The sequence below is a fragment of the Jaculus jaculus genome, chromosome 1, assembly GCF_020740685.1.
Source record: "Jaculus jaculus isolate mJacJac1 chromosome 1, mJacJac1.mat.Y.cur, whole genome shotgun sequence".
NCBI classification, from domain to species: Eukaryota; Metazoa; Chordata; class Mammalia; order Rodentia; family Dipodidae; genus Jaculus; species Jaculus jaculus.
This window is the reverse complement of record NC_059102.1, coordinates 142,038,561-142,059,241: the sequence shown is the minus strand read 5'-3', so window position 1 is coordinate 142,059,241 and position 20,681 is coordinate 142,038,561. Positions and strand designations below refer to the sequence as shown.

Genomic DNA, 20,681 nt, shown 5'->3' with positions numbered 1-20,681 from the left:
CTCTGAATTGGAGCAGTCATTTGTATCCTGGTGCTTGAGAGAAGATGTCGGGCTGGGGTGCTAGGCAAAGCATCTCATGCTGGCCTCTACACAGCTTTGGTAGTGGCCCAGTGTGAGGCCAGAGGGCAGTTTCTTGCTCTGTGGAGTGAAGCAGTCCTTGGCTGTGCTCTCATGGCTTTGTGAAAGAGCAGCCAGCAAGATGGTACTCAGGATGGCTCCTGAGATCTCCTGCTTGGGACCCTGGGTGTTCCAACTCCTGTGGGCATTATGAAGGTGTGACCTGACAGCTGTGCATCACCCTGTTTATTTATTTAGTAACCTTTCTTCTAGAGATTGCCCCAACTCCCACGCCTGCCTCTTTCATCTACTTTTTCCAGGAAGTTCCACCCACCTCCCTTCCTACAGGGTCTTGCCACTGTTTCAAAGGCCTGAAGGTAATTGTACTTTTACCTGGGCCAGACAACACAGGCTAAAGCTAGCATCAAGTGTCCGTGTTTGAGCTGGAATGATACCCACTTGAGCGATTGATCCTGTTGATTATCACAGATTGGAAGCTCAGATGGGCCTAGGTGGCTAAGCCTTTCAGGAGTGAAATCAGGCAGACAGCTTATTGCTTGATATGGTTTGGTAGATAAGGTATCATGAGACCAGGGGTTTAACCAAGCAGGTGCTTGGTGATAATAGATTTGACAGTGTAGTCTCTATTTCCAACCTTGGGTCTTCTAACAAGTGGCATCTGCTCTAACCAAGGCCCATTTCTGCCCTCTGCCACTGCTGAAGTTTGCCTCATCACCTGTCCTGGGAGCCTGTATATACTGGTGTCTTTACTGGCAGGACAGAGTGTGGAGAATGACTTAGAGCCCAGTCAAGAGGATTGAGTCCTTCTAAGAAAGAATTTATGCTCACTTGTGACTGAAAATCATTTTTTCAATGCATACGAGGTGTGCATCCTGAGGCAGGTCTTTGAACAGACCCTAGGGATAAGGCAGTTGCTGAGAAATTCATCATGGACCATGGCCCACGACATTTGTCACAGCTGAGCTGGGGACTCAGATGCATGGAATTCAGTCTTGTGGAGGTTCTCCCCTGTGTCAGCCACAACCCCGAAGGAACACAGGTAGTGTTTTCTAGAATACCTTCAGCACTGGAGATTGTTTGGTTCCATAGAAACAAGTGAACAGAGTGCATATGGAGGGACCCGGAGCCGGCTGGGCCCTTCCCATGACTCCAGTGCTGGCCTTCTGGGCTGATACACTCTGGCAGCTCTGAAATGAGGCTCTAGGTTTTTAACACCAACAGAGCTAGCTTCCTGCCAGGCTGGGTTTGTTTTTCCCAGAGAAAAGCACTTCTTCTCCATTGGATCTGTGACCTCCTTCATAGTCCTCCAAGGGTTGGGCAGGGATATTGATTTGAGGTCCTGTATTTCCGGAGAGTGCCAGGTGAGCCTACCCTGAGGGGCTGGGAGATTATAGCTCACAGCCAGCCAGGAGCCTTTCTTCTACTAATGGACTGCTATTAATGAGAGGCAAGTCTGTAATGCAGGGGAGACAAGTGCTTGCTTGCTCTTTAGCCTGGGACATTCTTGATATGGGTGGCTTTGGGTCCCACAGAGAGCCCCCAAATTACATCTTAGCTGGAATTTCCACTGAGTGGTTTCTCTTCATTGCCTGACATGCAAGTGGAACCCTGAGAATACACCAGGGGAGGAACTGAGGTTTGGAGAGGAGTTTCCCCCCTTTGGATTAAGAAAGCCTCATCTGCCCTGGGTAGGAGGACAGCAGCTTCAATTGTTTCTTAGCTTCCAGATTTTGGGTAGGGTTGCCCTGAGCAGTCCTCCTCCCCTGGCCAGTGTCCCTCAGTTCTTACAAGTCCATGGGACAGATGTAACTGACAGTTGGCTTTAGAACACTGGGGCACTGGACCAAGAGGAACAGAGTTTAATAACCATTTTCTGACTCCCCTGCAATGTGGGTCTGGATCCATTAATCAAAGACTCTGGGCTTTGGAGTGAGCAGGCCCTAGATGTAAATCTTAGCTCTGCCATTTCCCGAGTCATCTGGGGCAAGTTACATGTGCCTGACACAGGCATGGAGGCCTGCCTTGCAGGGCTGTAATGATTAAATGGGATTCAAGAAGACATCCCATTTGGAACACTTAGCACGGAGCCCAGCACTCAGCGTGCTCTGTGAGTGGCAGCCACTATCGCTTTCAACCTATAGCAGGAGGAAAGGCTGCTCATATCCATTTGCTCTCCATTAGTGATATCACAAATGACTTACTGATTTTTTAAAAAGAAAGCTAGTTGGACTCTCACATCCTTTTAATGCATGCACAGAATTATATAAACAGGGCAAGATCAGAGGTTCTGGAGGGCTAGAGCCTCTTTAAGACTTAACCCTCCAGAGCCCTGAACCTTCTCATCTGAAGAAGGGTGGTAGCTGTACCTTTTTTGCATACCTGCATCGTCAGAGTCATCAGGAGAACCCAATTAAGTGACAGCATGCTTGCCATGGTATATAAACTCCAGTCATAGCTAAAGAGATTTATTTTATTTTTATTGTAGGGGAGAGTGTGTGTGTGTGGGGGAATTGTTATGCCAGAGCCTCAGCCACTGAAATTGAACTCCAGATGCTTGTGCCACCTAGCTGGAATGTGTGACCTTGTGCTTGCCTCACTTTTGTGAATCTGGCTTAGATGGGATCTGGAGAGTCAAACATGGGTCCTTAGGCTTCACAGGCAAGCACTTTAACTGCTAAGCCATCTCTCTGGCCTGAGGTTTTGGTTTTTCATGAAGATAAAATTAATTCAGGAGCAAGGATATTAAGCAGGATGAGGCGTTTTTTTAAATGTAGGGTCTCAAGCTCTCCAGGAATTCACTATGTCGTCTCAGGGTGGCCTCTATACTTCTACCTCCTGAGTGCTGGAATTAAAAGCATGTGGTACCACACTGAGCTCAGGATGAATTTTTTAAAATTTATTTTTATTATTAGATATGGACATCTTTTTTTTTTTTTTTCGAGGTAGGGTCTCACTCTGGCTCAGGCTGGCCTGGAATTCACTATGTAGTCTTAGGATGGCCTCAAACTCTCGGTGATCCTCCTACCTCTGCCTCCCGAGTGCTGGGATTAAAGGCGTGCACCACCACGCCCGGCTAGATATGGACATCTTTTGTTTGTAAACATCACATGTTGGTACCGTCCTTTCCCTCTTCCCTGCCTCTTTTCTAAAGAGGCCTTCCTCAATGGGGATACAGGTCAACTCCATGGGGATTGTGGGTCATGCATTATTGGGGCAGCAGTCAGTTATGAGGGGGAGGCAGTGTCTCTGTGCAAAATGTCCCAACTTGTGGCTCTAACAATCTTTCTGCCCCTTGCTCCTGCAAAATTCCCTGAGCCATGCTGGGAGCATTTTTAAGTCTACTTCAGTGATGGGCATTTAGGAGAATCTAGGTGTCTGGTTTGGTAGGTGTTGAGTGTCCTCAGTATCTTTCTCCATCACCCTTGTGCTAATATAAGCTTAACTAAGAAAACAGCACTCTTTCTCATTTCCCCAATTCTTATGTGGTTTCAGCTGGGGCCAGGATGGAGTGCACTGGGTCATTTATCTCCTCAGGTCCTGTTCCCATCTGAAAAAGAGAAGTAGATTCTCCAATGGAGAGTGAACTCAGCACCAGTTAAATGGGATGACCATTATTAATTTAGAGAGAATGAAATGGGTTTAGACACTTAACAGAATCATTATCTGGATATGATTCTGACTTGTTTTCCAATTCCAGATATGGCTTCCTTTCCACTGAGCAGACCTGTTAGCTAATCCAAGAGCAGTTGGTTACCTACCATGTCTGTGTGCCACTATTGCACTTGTGTGAGCATCATGTCAGGTCGTTTGCTTCTGAATCACTTAGACTTTGAGTTGCTTGGACAGATGTTGTCTACTTTCCCCTGGTAGCTCATGTAGCAACTTCCAGCACTAGATGGGCTAATAGTTTGGGGACTGGCTCTTCAGGATGAGGTTTTTCGAGAGGCCAAGAGGAGCTGGGAGTCTGGCTAAATTTGAGGTTGTGTTGAAGTACAGAGGTCCCTAGACTTCATTGATACCTGCAGTTAGAAGGTGTTGCCTCTGAGGGGATTGGTTGCATGGAGGTGCCTTCAGGATTGCTTACGGCCTTTGACCCTGGAGCCTTGTACTGAAGGCTTGGAGCAAGTCAGCATCAAAACCAAGTTAAAAGCACACATGGATGGTCTCCATGTGAGGGAAGCTGGGCAGGCAATGAGGACCCCAGGTTGGACAGATTTCAGCAGATGGGAATTCAGCTTCCCTGGAGTCTCTCTCTTTCTCTCTCTCTCTTAACCAAATCAGTTTGCAAATCTCCCAAAGATGTTGGCCCATAAGACAGCCAGCTCTGCCTGGAGCCCATGGTTACATCCTGGGTGCCTATAAAGCCTTGTGGATCCTTTAGCCTTCCAGATTTTCAGTTTCAAGCACCTGAGCCAGAGATCCAGTCCTGCACTCTGCTGCCAAGACCTCCAGGAGCAAGGTGGCCACCCCTCATGGAGGGATGCTGCTTTCCTAAGGGGAGTCCAGGGAAGACTCTGGGATGTCTGGCTGCAGCGTCTTATCAAATCCCGTTGAATCATCTGAATGACCTGGTGGCCAATGCTGGTAGAGCAGGATGGTTTCCTATGGAGTGGTTCTTGAGAGAATGATCATAGCTGCCTTATTGCAAGATTGGGGGAAGGAATTCCAAGGCACTGCTGGTCAAGTACTTGGCAAGGTTCAGGGTTATGAGTAGGAAACCTGTCTCTGGGAGAGGTTTGCTGATACCTTTGTAGGGCAAGAGTCCTCACACTGGAGCAGTAAACAGTTGAACCAAAAGCAGCCAGTGAACCCCACAGCTGCTCAGAGACCCCTGACCTATACATAGTTCCTTCTGATGGCTTGGTGCTCAGGTTGCCCGTAGGTCCACCTGTGAGACAGAACAGTCCTGTCAGGGATGTGGCAGCCTCTCCAGCTGACGAGACTTCCCAGGGCTTGGAGATGAAATCCTCCCAGGTAGTTTTCCTAGGCTTAGAGTCTTTTCTCTTCTTCATTATCCAAGTGACTTGGGGAGGACCTTGGCTACTCTGGGCCTTGGTTTTCTTATTCTATATGATATGGATAACAACCAACACTCCAGCTTGGCGTGTCACACATTTGTAATCCTGAGTTCCTTGGAAGTCTGGGTTGCATAGTGTGTGTTGAGTCAGCCTGGGTTATATTGTGAAACTCTGTCTCAAAAAACTCCTCAAGGACTAGGGTGTATCTCAGCTGTAGAGTATTTGCCCAACATATATAAGGTGATATGATCTGCAGGAGGCCCCCCTCCTAAAAGAAATCCATGCCTTCACAGCCTCTTCATGAGATTACCAAGATCAAATCAGACCACAGAAAGGAAAGTGCCTTTTAAAATTGATAAGCTGAAGGAGAAGAAGGGATTTGCAGAATCCCATGGGGCGGCTGAGAGCTTGTGTGGGAGGTGTAGGCCAGCCATGTTTGTGGACTGATGGCCTTCTCCAAGCAGGACAAGATTGCCATCTCCACCTAGGAGAACCTCCTAAGACAGGAAGCAGGGGCCCCTCTGCTCAGCAGCTGCCTCCCTGGGCTTCCCCTGGGGAATCTTGGGGCCTTGGTGCTGGGTGCATTCTGCTTATCTCCCGGCAGTGGCCAGGAGGGTTTGGGAAGCGGAGGGACCTGCCCTTCAGTCGGAGCACAGGATTGCCTTAGCTCGTCCTCCCAGCTCCTCTGTCCCGTGCTTTCGGGATAATCTGCTTGCGAACGTGTTTTAGCAGGAGAGAGGGATGGCGGGCACTCTAGAGGCCAGCAGGAGAGGTGTCCTACCCTGAAGGATGACACTGGGTTGTGTGCAGGGTAGAAGTCCCCAAATACGTTACTAGATAGTAGTCACCACCCTCCCCGCCCCGCCAGCCTTTGCATTTGTTGTCCTTTCTGCCCAGAGCAACTTGTCCCACGTACTTGCCTTGCTGCCTCCTTATCATTCAGCCCTTCTGTGAGGAGTTCTCTGACCACCTCAATCGCCAGTACGGCCTCCTCATTTATGACATTTGTGACACTGTTTATTTACCATCTCTGCCCATCAGCCTGAGGAGAAGGGCTTAGTTTATCTTCCTTACCTCTTTATGTGTCTAAGATGGCCTCTGACACATAGTAGGTGCTTAATAAATATTTGTTAAGCGAGTGAATTACTGAACAATAATAATGGCCGCTGTGTGTAGAGGCCTGAGGTTGTCCCGTTGTTTTACGGCTCTGGGAGGTAGGTGATGTCATTATTTCGCAGGCTGCTCCTGAAGTTGGCAGCTAGGAAGTGGCCAAGCTGGGATTCCAAGGGGGCCTGCACAATGAGGAGAGATGCGATAGAAACGGGGTCTCTGTTCTAAGCTCCCTGGCTCATGCTCTTAGCTCCCCGGGTGAGTGCAGCAAATCTCAGCCCGCTGAGGGGACTAATCAACTCCCAGCTGAGTGAGAAAGAGCTTGTCGTCCCCTGATCCCATCACCTAGTGTTGGGTGGAACCTGGGACCTACTCTACCTACCCCCGCACACTCAGCTGCCTTGGGAGCCACAGCTGGCCTGAGGCTGTTATCCCGAAAGTTTTTCACGGCAGCCAGAGCTTATGAAGGTGCAAGGGTCAGGTGAGAGGGCCAGTCTCCTAGTTGGCGGGATTCAAATGACAGCCACGCCGGTATTGACGTTGCTACCCTCAGTGGGGCTGAACAGTTGTTGCTGAGACCCAGCTCACATGCATTCAGTGGTGAGCTGCAGAGGGGCCTGTGAGGGCCTACCTAGCACTTCCCAAGGCTGTTTCCAGCTGTTCTTGGGTTTTGTTGGTGTGTCCATCCAACCCATCTAACATTGGCCTTGTGATCCAAAGAGTGTGCTAGAGGGAAAGGTGTTCTGTGAGCCTAGATGTGGCAGGGTGGTGATGGGGGAGGTGGGGCAGGGAACCACATCTCCACAGACATCAAGCAGCTCAAGGCTTTGGCTCTCTGGATTCCCCCTTGTGCGCCCCAACTGCAACCTTGTGCTGCCTTCCCCCCCGGGGTGACCTCACCCTCTCTCCCTTGCAGCTTTCCACAGGCATCTACTGTGTTGGGAGCCACTGTTTCACTCCCCTCCCCCAGCCAAGGGACCATGGCTCCCCAGATGGCCTGGCCACCAAACCCACTTCCCTGCCCCTTGGGCTCCTCCATGCCACTGGGGAATAGTGTGCATTTGTGGCTCTTAGCAGACACTCCCTTCTCCCTGCTATAGCCTCGCCCTCCAGAGCCTGGGGATGGGCTTGGGCCAGGGTGGGTTGGGGGGAGCCCCTGGAGCTAAGGAGCAGCCTTGACCACCCATCTCTTTCTCTGTTATCCCTGACGTCAGAAGGCAGAGTGCTTATTCACTTTGGAAGCACACTCGCAGGAGCAGAAGAAGAGAGTGTGTCGGTGCCTTTCAGAGAACATCTCCAAGCAGCAGCAGCTGGCAGCGTCACCCCCGGAGAGGAAGGTAAGGGCTTTGCCAGCGACTGCATCTCTGACTACCTCGTGTCCCTTCTGCCAGTCCAGTCCTTGAGCGGAGCTCCCGTCTGAGCTGAGAGCCAGCCTGAGAGTAGCCCTCAGATCTGGACAGCAGCAGCTTGGCAAAGGGTGTGTGCTCCAATGTCTCCCTGGGGTTTTCCATGGGTCTTTGAGTAGGTCTGACATTGCTCGGGAGAACAGCAGAGCCCAGTTGAGCATGGTCCATTGATTCTCAGCTGTGCTCTTTCGTTTGCTTGTGGTGAGGTTTAACCACCTCCTCTGCCACTGGGCAGGCTTTCCCAGGGGTAGTACATGGCTATGAACACTGGCCCAAGGCAGATGTAACTGGGGGATGGTGGTGTTGTTTGTGGCAGAGCACCATGTGATGCAGGCCAGAGCCAGGTAGAGCTGACTTTGGACTGTTGGGGGCTGGGCACTGGCCAGTTAGAGCACTGGGAAGATTAGAGGGGGCCGGTGGAGGCAGAGCTGGGCCAGGCACAGCTCTGTGCCCAGGAGGGGATGGTATGGGAGCTGTGCCACACCATTCTCCTTTGACACTCTGGTGTCAGCTGTAGCAGTCATTCACCCCCATTGTGGCTCATTTAGGATCCTTGTCTTGCTCCAAGCATGGGCTGTTTGGAGTTGGCGTGGCCGCAAACATGGCTGAGGTAGTTGCTTTGCTGACCGTTAGGGACGAGCACTGAGAGGAGGCTTGTGAACTTGCCTACTTTGTTGCCTCTCACTCTTCAGGCCGTTGTGCCACGAGGCCTGGTCCCTGACTTCTTTTTTTTTAAAATTTTTATTTATTTATTTGAGAGCGACAGAAACAGAGAGAAAGACAGATAGAGGGAGAGAGAGAGAATGGGCGCACCAGGGCTTCCAGCCTCTGCAAACGAACTCCAGACGCGTGCGCCCCCTTGTGCATCTGGCTAACGTGGGACCTGGGGAACCGAGCCTCGAACCGGGGTCCTTAGGCTTCACAGGCAAGCGCTTAACTGCTAAGCCATCTCTCCAGCCCTCCCTGACTTCTTGAAGAGGGAGCAGTGAGCAGGAGGAAGCAAGAGGTGGCCTGCAGCCTCTTCCGTTGGCTGGGACAAAGCCCCCTACCCCAGCCACTGGCAAGGGAAGTTGGAATCTAAGGATTACACTCTCCTGACCTTTGAAAGTATCTTGTTTTACACTGGCCAGGGACAAAAATGAGGAAAGAGGGCTGGAGAGATGGCTTGGTGGCTAAGACACTTGCCTGCGAAGCCTAAGGACCCAGGTTTGATTTCCAGTACCCATGTAAACCAAATGCACAAGGGGCTATGTGTGTCTGAAGTTTATTTTTAGTGGCTAGAGGACCCGGTGTGCCCATTCTCTCTCTTTCACTCACACACACATTCTCTCTTTCTCTTTCTCTCTCTCAAATAAATAAAAATAAAAAGAATGAGAAAAGACATGGAACTCCTGAGTCAAACTCTGCTTCTGATTGCTAGTGTGACCTTGGGCAAGTCACTGTAGTGCTTTGGTGTTCCCATCACCAATCTGGGGACAAGGTTCTTCTTCCAAAGGTTTGTTGCATGCAAGGAAGTGTGTCTGTAGTTCATAGCACAGTGCCTGGTATGTCTAGGTGCTTCTTCCACAAAAGCTGTGTGTGTGGAGTGAACTGTTCCTCCAACTCCACCCCAGGCATCATGGGCTGCTCTGTGTCAGATTCCTCTGTCACTGTGGCTATAGGCTGCCTTGCCCATGAGTCTGGGTTGGCCCCAGAGTACAGGCAACTCCCTCTTCACTGAGGCAGCTCCTGGGACACTGAATGTCAACATGTCTACCCGTGCTTTCTTTGCTGTGGGCTCAGCTCCTCCATTCTGGAGAAAACGGAAAGTGAACGTTCTTGGTGCCTCGCCTTCAGGGTTTGCTGGCTTGGAGACCCTCCCATGTGTGCTCACTCACCTTGGGTCCCTAAATGCAGGCTATGTCTTGGACAGGCTCTGAACCTTGCAGGGCTGTGGGCTTGACTGGCTGACCCTGGCAGGCCTCAAGCCCCACACCCCATACTTGATACATGGACATACTGGGCAGGCAACAGTCCTGGCACCTTACCAACTCTAGGCATGTGTTTGGCAGCACAGCTGTGTATGAGGCAGAAAATGAAAGACAGTGGGCCACCAGAGCAGCTCCTGAGCTGCCTTGTGGAGCTGCGACCCAGGCCCTGCCCAGCCTTCCACACTGACTTGACCCACTCTCTCAGAGGCAGCTATGGAACCACTTGGCTTTTGGGAGGCAGGCCCCTGGAGATGGCGTCTCCACTGTCCTCACTTAAGGAGTCTTAGTAACAGATTCCTTTGAGCCACTTACACAATGCTTCTGGAGAGAAATTCTGGTAAATCCGATTCTCTGTAGTCCTGACTCAGTCCAGAAACACTGCTGAATTCTCTTTAGTGACAGGATCCATCCTTTTGTCCACCTGTACTAGGCCTCAGGGTGACCTTGAACCTCCATCCCAAGGGCTGGGCCCCAGACTGTCCACAGAGGTCACTGTCCTTCGAGGGAGGGGCAGAAAGGCTCATAGAACTCAGAGGCTGGCACTTACTTTTCAGGCATGCTTGAGTGGTGTGCCTTTCCCTCTCTGTTCTTCCCATGGGTGCTCTGTCTCCTGTAGAACTGTGGGCACCAGTGCCTAAGCCCCATTTCAAGCCCTGTCCAGGGAAAGAAGGACCCATAGGCAGTCCCCCAGGCTCCCGCACTGCCCCTTCCCTCTCCCGGCCCCTGTTCTTCTACTGTGTTGCTGACCCTTGGGGAAGGTGACGCTCTCCCCAGTTCATGAACTAGGACAGATGCGATCTGCCCTGAAAGTGACCAGTGCTTGTTGGGATGACGGAGGGATGGAGAAGACTTAACAAACAGCAGACTGGCCTGTGTGTCAATACCTTCTGGGGAACCTTTGGCAACCACTTCCGGCTGTGTGGTTGGAATGGTCCCACCTGCGCATTGGTCAGGTGATTCTTCTTGGCTCTTTTAAGTTTTGTGGGGCTCCAAAGAGTCTAAGGCCTGGGTCCATCTGTTTCCCCTAAGGAGCTACACCATGGAGGGATCTGCCCAACTCAGCTTCCTGTGACATATGCTGCCTTGGGGCCAAGTCTGCTCTCCTCTGGGGTAGGAGGGGGCAGCCATAGGCTTTCTGGGCCATGTTTGAAGTTATCTGTGGACTGTTCTCTGGCAGCATGGGGTCCCAATTGAGGCAGGATGGACCCGATAAGGACGGATATAGTAGCCATTCAGAATTCCTTCTCAGGCTGACAGCTCTCTCCTGCTCAGTTCTGCTGTCCACTGCGGGTAGGGGTCACCCAAAGGGAGGTCTGGAGAGGCCAGAAGCACCTCCTCTTTCTCCTTTTTCCTCATCTTCCTTTTTTTTTCTGAGATAGCGTATCATGTAGCCCAAGAACTTGCTGGCCTGGAATTTACTATGTAGCCATGGATGACCTTGAGCTTCTGATCTTCCTGCCTTCATCTCTTACATGCTGGGATTAGAGGCATGCGCTGCCACCCCTGGTTTGTATAGTGCTTGGAATAGAACCCAGGGCTTTGAGCATGCTAACAAGCAGTGTACCAATTGAGCTACATCCTTAGCCATTCCCAGAAGGAATTCCCAGAGGAAATAAATGACCTGCTTCATGGCCTGTCATTTTCCTGATCAGTACCCCTCCTTCCTCTTCAGAACTCTGCCCCTCTCTCCCTTCCTTACCTGTCCCTGCAGGGGGCATCTATCTTCCTTCTTCCCGGGATCACATGGACTGGGCTCCCTGGGCACACTGCTAGCACTGCTGTGATGCTTCTCATTAGATCAGCTCAGAGCTGGTCCCCGCTGTGGCCAGGGAGGCTGGAAGCGGCCAGGGAGAAGCAGGTAGATGAGACTTTGGTTGTTTGATTAAATACACATCATGAACGTGTCCTCTGTGCCTGACACTGCTTTAGGTCCTTGGGGTGGGGGGGTTCACAGAGATGAATGACACCTGGTTCCTGTCCTTATGAACATTTCCTTCTAATTGGAGAGAGGCAACAAAGGCACTGGAGAGGTGTCCAAGTAATTAGAGGCCATGCCTGCAGATCTAAGAGTGAGTGATCCAGGGGTCCTGGGTAGCCATTGATGGTGATCAGCGAGACTTCTGGTGGGCACCCCATATACGAGTTCCTGGGCTGGGCTCTAGGACCTTCTGAACACAGTGGGTTTGCACCAGCCCTCAGGGGTCTGAGGGTGAAAAGGTGGGTACAGTGAAGCATTGGCCTGGGTTCCATGGGCTGTATGGTGGGAACATACAGAGGAGTCTATCACACTCTCTCCTAGTGAGATCACAAGCTAGTGTCAGAGACAGGTAAGGCAGCAAATGTTTCAAAGTAACCTAGTAATGATGTGAGCTCAGGAAAGCCACCTAGCTTCCCTGAGACTCCGTTTCCCATCAGCAAAGTAGCAAAGATAGATTAGAAAGGTTCTTGTGAGAATTGACCTGGTGATGTGTGGGGCAAAGTGATCTGTGAGAAGCACCTAGTGAACCACCTGCTGTTGCTCTCATTATTGTCCCTCAGTTTGTCTGGGTAGGACAAGTCATCGGTGTCCTTGTTTATTGAAGTTGGTGCTGGTGCTCTGAGCTCATGATGACTGCTCCCTGACACTTCCTGGTAGCCACTTGCTTGATCCCAAGGTGCAGGCTTGGAAGCTGAGGCCACCCTTGGTCTGCTCTGCCTGTAAGATTTCCATATGTGACATCGGGGTGTGAACCATCTTGTCATCTCCTCTGAGACAGCTAGAGATGGTCCTTGGAGATTCCAGGGATTGTCCGAGTGCCTTAGGAAGAAATGGAGGCAGGTTGTGGAGTCAGGCAGCCCTGGCCTGAGTAGACAGTGAGCTAATTCCAGTTCTGTCTGGTTCCACAGAAACTCCATCCTTACGGCTCTCTCCAGCAGGAGATGGGGCCAGTCAACTCCATCAATGCCACCCAAGATAGAAGCTTTACCTCATCAGGACAGACTCTCATTGGCTGAGCAAGCCCAAGGGCAGGACTCTGCTTCTGGCAACTTAACCCTTTCTGGGGCACCCCCTACCACACAGTAACTTCACCACAACTGGACCTAAATCGGAGGACCAAGATGGTGGGCCTGGGGTTGTTTGAAGGGAGTGGTCCCAAGGGTGTGTGTGGACTGCAGCAGAAAGTGCAGTGGTGTGAGAGACCCTGTGGTTATGTGCAGACTGGCAGCAGGAAGTCCTGGATGGAGAAGACTGGAGATCAAGTTCCCTTCAAGCAGAAGGAGGCTAAACGGCACCTGTCTAGGGGCAGCTGGAGAGAGGGGGAGGTCGCTTCGATGGAGTACAACGCTGAAACCTACTGCTGCTCGAAGACGTCTCACCCACTTATGAGTCTTTCACCTGGATCATTCACTTGCTCACTCAGTGGATATTTGTGGGCATCTCCTTTGTGCCAGTGTTTGAGCTAGGACCTGGGCATATTGTGGAGAACCAAGTGGACATGGCTTTTACTCTCCTCAAGATTCCAGTCCCAGTGGGGAGTGAGCACTAAATAAAACAGTACCAACACACATGAGCACACACTGGAAGAGTGTGTGTGGAAATGTCACAGATGCCTTCAGAGAGTATGGAGTCTAGATTGCTGCATATAGGGTGTGGCTGAGGAGAACATAGCCTGTGGAAAAGAGCAAGCCAAGGACTTGGGAGAGCTCATTCCAGGCAGAGGAAACAGTACTCCAATTTCCTAAGAAGCTTGACATGCTAAGGAATGGAGAGTCTGGCATGACCATACCTTAGTGAGGAGGAAGACAGGGTGAAGGCCAGAGTGTGCAGGGCTTAGGCAGTGGAGATTTTCTTGATTACATTCTAGATCCAGGGGAGGTCATGGGAAATTTTTGAGGGAGTCACAGACCCTCAGGTACATTTCTACAAGATAAGATTTCAGAAAGGAGGGATCCAAGTGGGTATGAGACCAGTGAGAGCATCCCTTGGGGCCTGAGGTGAGGGGTGGTGGTGGCTTGTTCTAGAGAGGGCTAAGGTGGTGGGCACATGAACACTAGGATGTAGGGTGGGAAGCGATGGTTTCCTTACCCCACCTGCCTTAATGTCCCACTGGGTCTTATTCTCTTGTTGATGTGAATTAGGTTTGTGGCTTTCCTAAGAGAGACTTTTCTAGTCAGGCCTAGGCTAGGGTACAGTGAGGCTCAGCTTGGCTAAGGTGATAAGATTCGCAGCCCCTGGGCTCTTGCAAGGGTTAGCCTGCATTAGCTCTGCTTCCTATAGTGAGTGGTCTAGGGGAAGCTGAGTCCCAGTGTTCTGGAAACTGCTTTGGTTTGCTTTTTGTTGTACTCCTAAGGGTCAGGGCCTGGGGCAGGGCTGGATGTAGCTCAGTAGCCATCATGGAGACTGTCCTGTCACAAGGCAATAGGAAGACCTGAGAGAGGCAGTGATGAGAGCCTAGCGCATTTCCTCCCTGCGGAAGCTCAGGAGTGGACACTCTCCTGGCCTAACAGCTGAGATCTAGAAGGAAGATATCTATCTCAAGGCCGTAGGTTGGAGGGAAGTAAGTCACACATAAAAAGATATGTGTCTCCAGGACTAGGTACAGGAGGGCCAGACGGGAAGCAGGAGAAATGGCCAAGCCTGAGAAGCCCCCTAACCTTAGACTCTGTTGTCAAGTAAGACCTGTGTCTTTGGAGAAGGTTTCTGTGGTCTTTATGAATTCGTTCAGCTGTCAGGGCCACCTGAACCCAAAATAGTGGCCCAGAAGAAAATATGTCCCTTACCTTCTGTGCATCCTCCCTCCCAACATAGGAACGAGGAGACATGTTGAATCAGCAGTTGAACGGGGGACGGGATGGATCTGCCCATGTCAGGCCAATGCCCTGGCTAGCAGGGAAAGATGCTGCTTGGCTGGAACAAGGGTTAGATGCACAGCATCGTTGCCTGCCAACACTTGGCCCATAGGGCGAATCTGAACAGCTGAGTAGCTGGATCTGTGCAGACAGCAAGCTGCACTTTGATTTCATTTGATTGCCTTACACAGTGACATGAAGGGAATGTGAGGCGTGGGGAAAATCACCCATCTGGGAAGTCAAGGAGCTTGTGTCTCCTAGGTCCGGTGGCCTGCCTCTCTGTCTAGTAGACAGGTACAGAAGAAAAGCTCTCGATGCAGAGAAATGGAGCACCCGAACACAACATCCAGCCCTAGCTCTGACACACTCCTGGGTGGAGCAGATGCTCATGGTCCCAGACCTGCCAGCCGGTGGGAAAATAAACACGCCCCTCTCGGTGGGTCCTGAGCTGGCTGCTCGCTCAGTGACTGTGGTGAACCCTAGCGCCATGCCCGCCCTGCTTCATGAATCAATGCAACAATTAATTGGGTGTCACGGGCCCAAGAAGATGAAATATGACCTGGTGGCCACTGCCCTTCAGCATCCCAGCCCACCCAATGATTCAAGACGAACAAACTATCGAAATTGCATCTGAGAGTCATAATCACGGGAAACACGGCCGGGCCCCGCCCTGCCCACATAAATCATGCTAAGAAGCACACAATGGCCTCTTTCCTGATGGGCCAATTGTCTTAGTGTGATGTCTTAGGTCCAGGAGCTGGGAGGATGGGAGCACAACCATGTATTGTTGGAAGGCCATCTGTGGGATCAGAATACAAAGTGACTCTTTTAGTTCCCTGCACACCCTCTGATTCCCTTTCATGTGTTCTATGTCTCAGGCTCTGGTCCTTTGTAATTCATCTCTCCTTGTAAGCTGTCATGACTGGGTCTTTTGGTCCCTTGGGACCTAGGACAACATGGACCTTTTGGAGATGATAATACTTATTTGTACCTGTCTTTTTTAAGTCTTTACTTCATTTTTCCATTACATTTTGTCATTGAAGCCCTCATTTACCACCCTGGGTATCCAGGCACCAAGAAGGTTCTGGAAAGTAGAAATTAGGCAACTTTGCAGTGTGCAGGGTACTCAACAGTAGAGCCCCACAGTGAGCATGAACTTTGGAGATGACATCTTGGGTCCCTTAAGCAGCCCCATTTTATGAATGAAACAAATAATGGCTCTGAGAAGTGAAATGATTTAGCGTAGGCCATCCAGCTGGTAAGAGGCTGAATTCGCCCTTGAGCTCATATCTTCTAGCCAAGTCCATTGGTCCTTTCTGGGTGCAAAGGTTTCCTCTGAGGGCAAGAAGTAAGAAAGTCCATCCATCTTCTCCCGTAAGAGGCAGGAAGCAGTTACAGGAGCTTTGGAAGTCATGGCCCATCTAGTCTTACAATGAGGTGCCTTATTTGCCACCAGGTGGGGTAACTGCTTTCATGTGTATGTGTGTGTGCGTGCATGCACACTTTCCACAAGATTTGAAAAAAGTCTGAAAAGAAAGGAAGAATGGAAGAATTCAGCTAAGATAAGCTCTCAGGCTTCACTAGAATGTTAGGTTATGTAGGTTAGGTTTCTCCTCTTTTGAGGCTAGCATTCAAGGGATCAAAAGAAATCATCTTTGGGGGACAGGGTAACAAGGTATGTTGCCAAAGGCAGGCCTGCTTGTCTGAGCAGTAGGGCCCAGGGAGACTTTGACTTGAGCCCAGTGGAGGGTGGGGAGACCTTGCCTCTTCTGACTCCTTCTATCAGGATCCAGCCCTGGGTTTTGCTAACTGGTTGACTTAAGATCTCAGCCCTAAGTAACTGGGAATCAAATGGATTGGGTTTCAGCACCATTCCCCAGACACACTCTTTTCTCCAGGAAGCTCCACAGTTTTCCAGGCAGCCTCCAACCTTCTTGCCTCCCTCCCCTGCCACAGGCTTGGCTGAGGGGAGATTGGCCCTTCATAGTCTTGCTCTTGTGCTCAGCCATATTGCTGTTTTTCTTTAGGTCTTAAGTCACAGAGAATAGCCTGACCCTCTGTCTCATCTTGAGCTTCTTTTTCCCCAAGCCAGTGTCTGAATGGGGTTGCCTGTTATTCTCCTAGCCATTCTAGGTCCTTGGCTTAAGCATAGAATAACAGCAGTAGGTAATCTGCACCCATACTGTGAGCCAGGCACGGTGCCCAGCACTTGACGCACAATGCCTTTTGAAACCCTTACAGCAGCCTTATGTGGTTTGTTATCTCGTTACACTTTGACTCCATTATGCCCAGTTATAGATGCTGGGTCTCAGAGAAGCTAAGGAACTTGCCTAAGGCCACACAGCTTGTGTGTGGCTCTGGGCAGCCCTAGTCCCTAGCACCTGCTTTCAATTATTTGGCTTAGCTCCACTGTTCCCTTCCAATCACAGACTACCCCAGCTGGGAGGGCTGGTGAGGTTGGGCAGTCATGGACCTGCTTCGAGGCCATTGTAGGAGGCCATGGACATGAAGCCCAGGTTGCAGCTTGGCTCTTGTACACATCCTTCCCACTTTATTGCTGAAGCCTAGCCACGCAGGACTGCTTCCCCTCTCCCAAGTCCCTGCGCCCATCTATCCCTGCGACCTACTTAATGTTCATGGCACCCTCATAACACATAGGTGTGCCATCCCTTTCATACTGGAAGGCTGTTTCCTGACCCTGCTGCCATCTTGGCTGTCCCTGCTGGGTACATTCCTCAGTCTTTGAAGCTTGGTCTCTCCTCTGAGACACCTTTCCCAGGCATGCCTCAGAAGCCTCTGTTTCCCTCACACTGGCCCGAGGATTTTGTGCATTCTTTGCACAGTTGAATCAGGCAGCTAGCTCTACCTTGACCTTGAGCTAGCAAGCTCTGTGGGAGAACGTGGAGCTCACCATCTTTCATCCACCGCGTGGCCGTGGTAGGTGCCCAGCAGGTTCTGAAGAAGTATGGGCTGTCCAGTTCAACATCTTTCTGTTCTAGACTGGAGATGGGGAAACAGGTCTCAAAATAGGTGGTCTCTTGCCCAGGGTCATGGGCAAGCTGGTGTTAGAGCCAGGGCTAGGACTGAGGTCATCTGGTTCTCTTAGCTCAAGACTTTTGCTGTTTTGCTGTGTTGCCCCTGGCTTTGCAGATACCAGAGCAGGCCTATGTCCCCAGCATTGATGAAGCAAGCCAGCCAGATCTGCCTCAGGGTCAAGGGCCACACCATACTCCCATGCTGCCTCAGATATCTTAATCAGGACTGATGCTGTGGCTCTCTTCCCCAGGCCCCAGTCACCAGTCCTTTTGCATCAGTGAAAAACAGAGTGGGACTCTGAAGCCCTGGTTTTGCATACAGACTTGTCTAGTACTTACCGTGTAACCTTGGACACATTTCTTCACATCTCTGCTCATCTCTTTCCAAGGAAAATGAAGGAGTGACTGTAGACAATCTCCAAGGGCCACCAGAGTCCAAAGTACCAGGCTAGAACCATAAAGATCAGTTTGGCATGGCTGTTCCCCTCAGAAAATGGGGACCAACTCATATTCTGCATCTTTATCACTGTGTCTGGCCCCGTGCAGTCATTCCTTGTGGGGTGGGCAGTGGGCTCAGCTTCGGGTCTTTGAGAATTTACTAAAAGAAGAAAGAAGGCAGTTGTCTCATTGTTCGCATTAAAATAGTGCATGTGCCATGAGTGTGGTTATGTGTGAATGGATCTGGCTCATATTTAGCATGCCCTCATAACACACAAGTGTGCTAGGGAGCTCATACCAGAAGGGGTCCTTATCAAGACACCCATGGGAGAGACCCCATTCCTGCTTCCTCTCTACCTGAAAGTGTCTCCTCCAGGAAGCAATAGCTTGCCCTCCTCATTTCCTCCTCAGCCGTCTGTGCTTCTTTTATTTTATGCTAGAGTATTCGACATGTCCCAGACTCCTGTTTGATGTCCGGCATGCCTGGGTACCCAGGAGGCTGTTTAACCCACCTATGTGCCTGACTGAGCCTCAGGCTTGCCTCAAAGGGACCTGTTGGCGACCAATCCACATTCCTTTCCATCTATTACTCATTGTTCAGGTACTGCTACTCAAGATCAATTTTCTAGCAAGGGGCTTTTTACACAGTAGCAATTTCTCATTGGGGTTAATTCTATCATTACAATAGAAGGATTTGCTTGCAATTCTCCCAGCCAGAACAACAGTAAGGGTTAACTAGGCTAGCCTAGCAGGAAGACCACCATTTATCACATAGTCTTCATGAGAAAATGTATTTTTAGATCCACAATCAACCCTCTAAAGATTTTTGGGAACATAACCCAACACATGCGTAAAAGCAGTGAACAATTATTATGTGGAGTAACTAGAATTTTGGTTGAACCACAGAATCTTTGAGCGTGGAGCCAAAAGCCTCCACTGTACCCCACTAAGATCCACACTTCACAAGTTGGTTTGTAGAAACTAAGACCAGGAGAACAACACGAACTTTGCCAAGGGCCCACGGTGGTGGCCTGAAGGTTCTGCCAGATCGGGGTATAGAGAGAACAGATGGTCCTAGATTATTACTCAAACCCACTCAGCAACTGTGTTGCCTGCCATTAGGAAACATAAGCCCCCACTCTGGGCTGCAATGGACACAGTGAGCAGTCAGCCCTGCTGATGGCATGGGGAGTTGTCTAGTCAGCTGGCTTGTCTAGGAATTCCTGGCGCGCTCTTGCTGGAGCAGAATGAATGGGCTGCTGTGTGTTACCTGGACCCGGGAGTGTGGCGGGGGCTGCTGGAGACACTCAGCTCCTGAGGACCATTCTAAAAATAGCAATGGGAACATTGCTGAGGGGAAGAGGAGTGGGCTCCTTTGGACACTGGGTGGGGCTGCCTCACCCCTTCCTCTTCCTGCCAGGCCCTGTGTGAGAAAGTCCCGCAGATTCACAGAATTCAGATCTGGGGAAGGTCCTGGAGCCATCTGTCCTCACCCCCTCCTCATTCAGGACAGAAGGCCCAGAGGAGGGAAGACTGGCTTGCAGTCACCAGGCCTAAGGAGGAGGTCTCAGAGGGCAGAGCCCATTTTCCTCTTGCTGCTTCAGAGGGTGCAATCAGGCCTTGTAAGGTTTTCTCTCTGTGCCTTGCGTATACAGGGCCTGGGAACTCCTGGGGCCGGATGTAGTCCTGCTTCCTGAGAGTCGCCCGGCAGGCGAGGAGTCCCCTGGCCAGTCCACCCTGTGTCCTGACCTCAGCCAGCTGGCCTTCAGCAGTAGTACGCCTTCCTTTTGCCGGTGTCCCTTCCCATGCTGACCTACCCTTCTGTTGTCTCCTGCAGTATCTGCATAGATGCAGTCTACAAGAGGGAGGGCCTCGTGGTTCTGGAACTTTGCCCTTCTCAGGAACAGGCTGGGGCAGCTAAGGAGACTGCGAGGTTATAGGCAGAACAGGCGAGAGTTTTAATCCCAGCCCGGCCTCAGTGTTATATCCTGTGAAAATGGAAAGGGTGTGCAAAGAGTCTTTTTTAGATATTTTTATTTATATATTAGGAGGGAGAAAAAAAGGGAGGGAGAGAGAGAATATGAGAATATGGCTGTGTGCTAGAGCCTTCTACCACTGCAAACAAACTCCAGATGCACGCACAGCGCTACTTTGTGCATCTGTCTTTACATGGGTACTGGGGGGTTGAACCTGGACCATTAGGCTTTGCAAGCAAATGCCTTTAACCACAGAGCAATTTCTTCAGCCCAAGGGTCTTCTTAAAAGCCTATCAGAGCCGGGCGGTGGTTGCACATGCCTTTAATCCCAACACTCGGGAGGCAGAGGTAGGAGGGTCGCTGAGAGTTTGAGGTCACCCTGAGACTCCATAGTGAATTCCAGGTCAGCCTGGGCTGGAGTGAGACCCTACCTCGAGAAACAAAAACAAAAACAAAACAAAACAAAAGCCTGACAGGTAGTAGGTTTTCAATAAATGGGATTAACCATCAGGAGACCAAGTGGTGGGCGACCTGTGATTGACTCTCTGTGACCCTTTTTCCTTGGGGACACTGCCATGTGGGTGTGGCAAGATTATGATTTGTTTACTGCAGTTGACTTTGTTGTTTTGTTGGCAAAGGACTGAATGCAATTGATGCTTATTATGGAGAAGACATTTAATACAGATGAATAAGGAGATGAAAACAAAGTTCACTCTTATCCCAGCATCCACTGATAGCTACTGTGCCAGGCATTTGTTTATCACACATGTCTCTTATTTACAAATTGGGGTTACTGACCGGTTTAAATTTTTTTTTGGCC

At 50.5% G+C, this 20,681-nt stretch overlaps 1 protein-coding gene across 5 annotated transcripts in view; it reads left to right on the top strand.

Moving 5' to 3' along the window:
- LOC101593628 (regulator of G protein signaling 3) overlaps positions 1–20,681 on the top strand; it is a 204,278-nt gene that overhangs the window by 134,140 nt on the left and 49,457 nt on the right. For 2 of the 5 annotated variants that reach the window (XM_004662725.2, XM_004662726.2), the window contains 2 exons: positions 7,421–7,543; positions 12,469–12,920. The exons of 1 other annotated variant lie outside the window; for it this stretch is intronic. In XM_004662725.2, coding sequence (XP_004662782.2) covers positions 7,421–7,543; positions 12,469–12,576 — 231 coding nt within the window. In that variant the 3' untranslated portion in view covers positions 12,577–12,920. Of the gene's footprint in view, positions 1–7,420; positions 7,544–12,468; positions 12,921–20,681 lie in introns of those variants that run through there. 2 more of the 5 variants (XM_045158617.1, XM_004662721.2) reach the window with 1 other exon arrangement.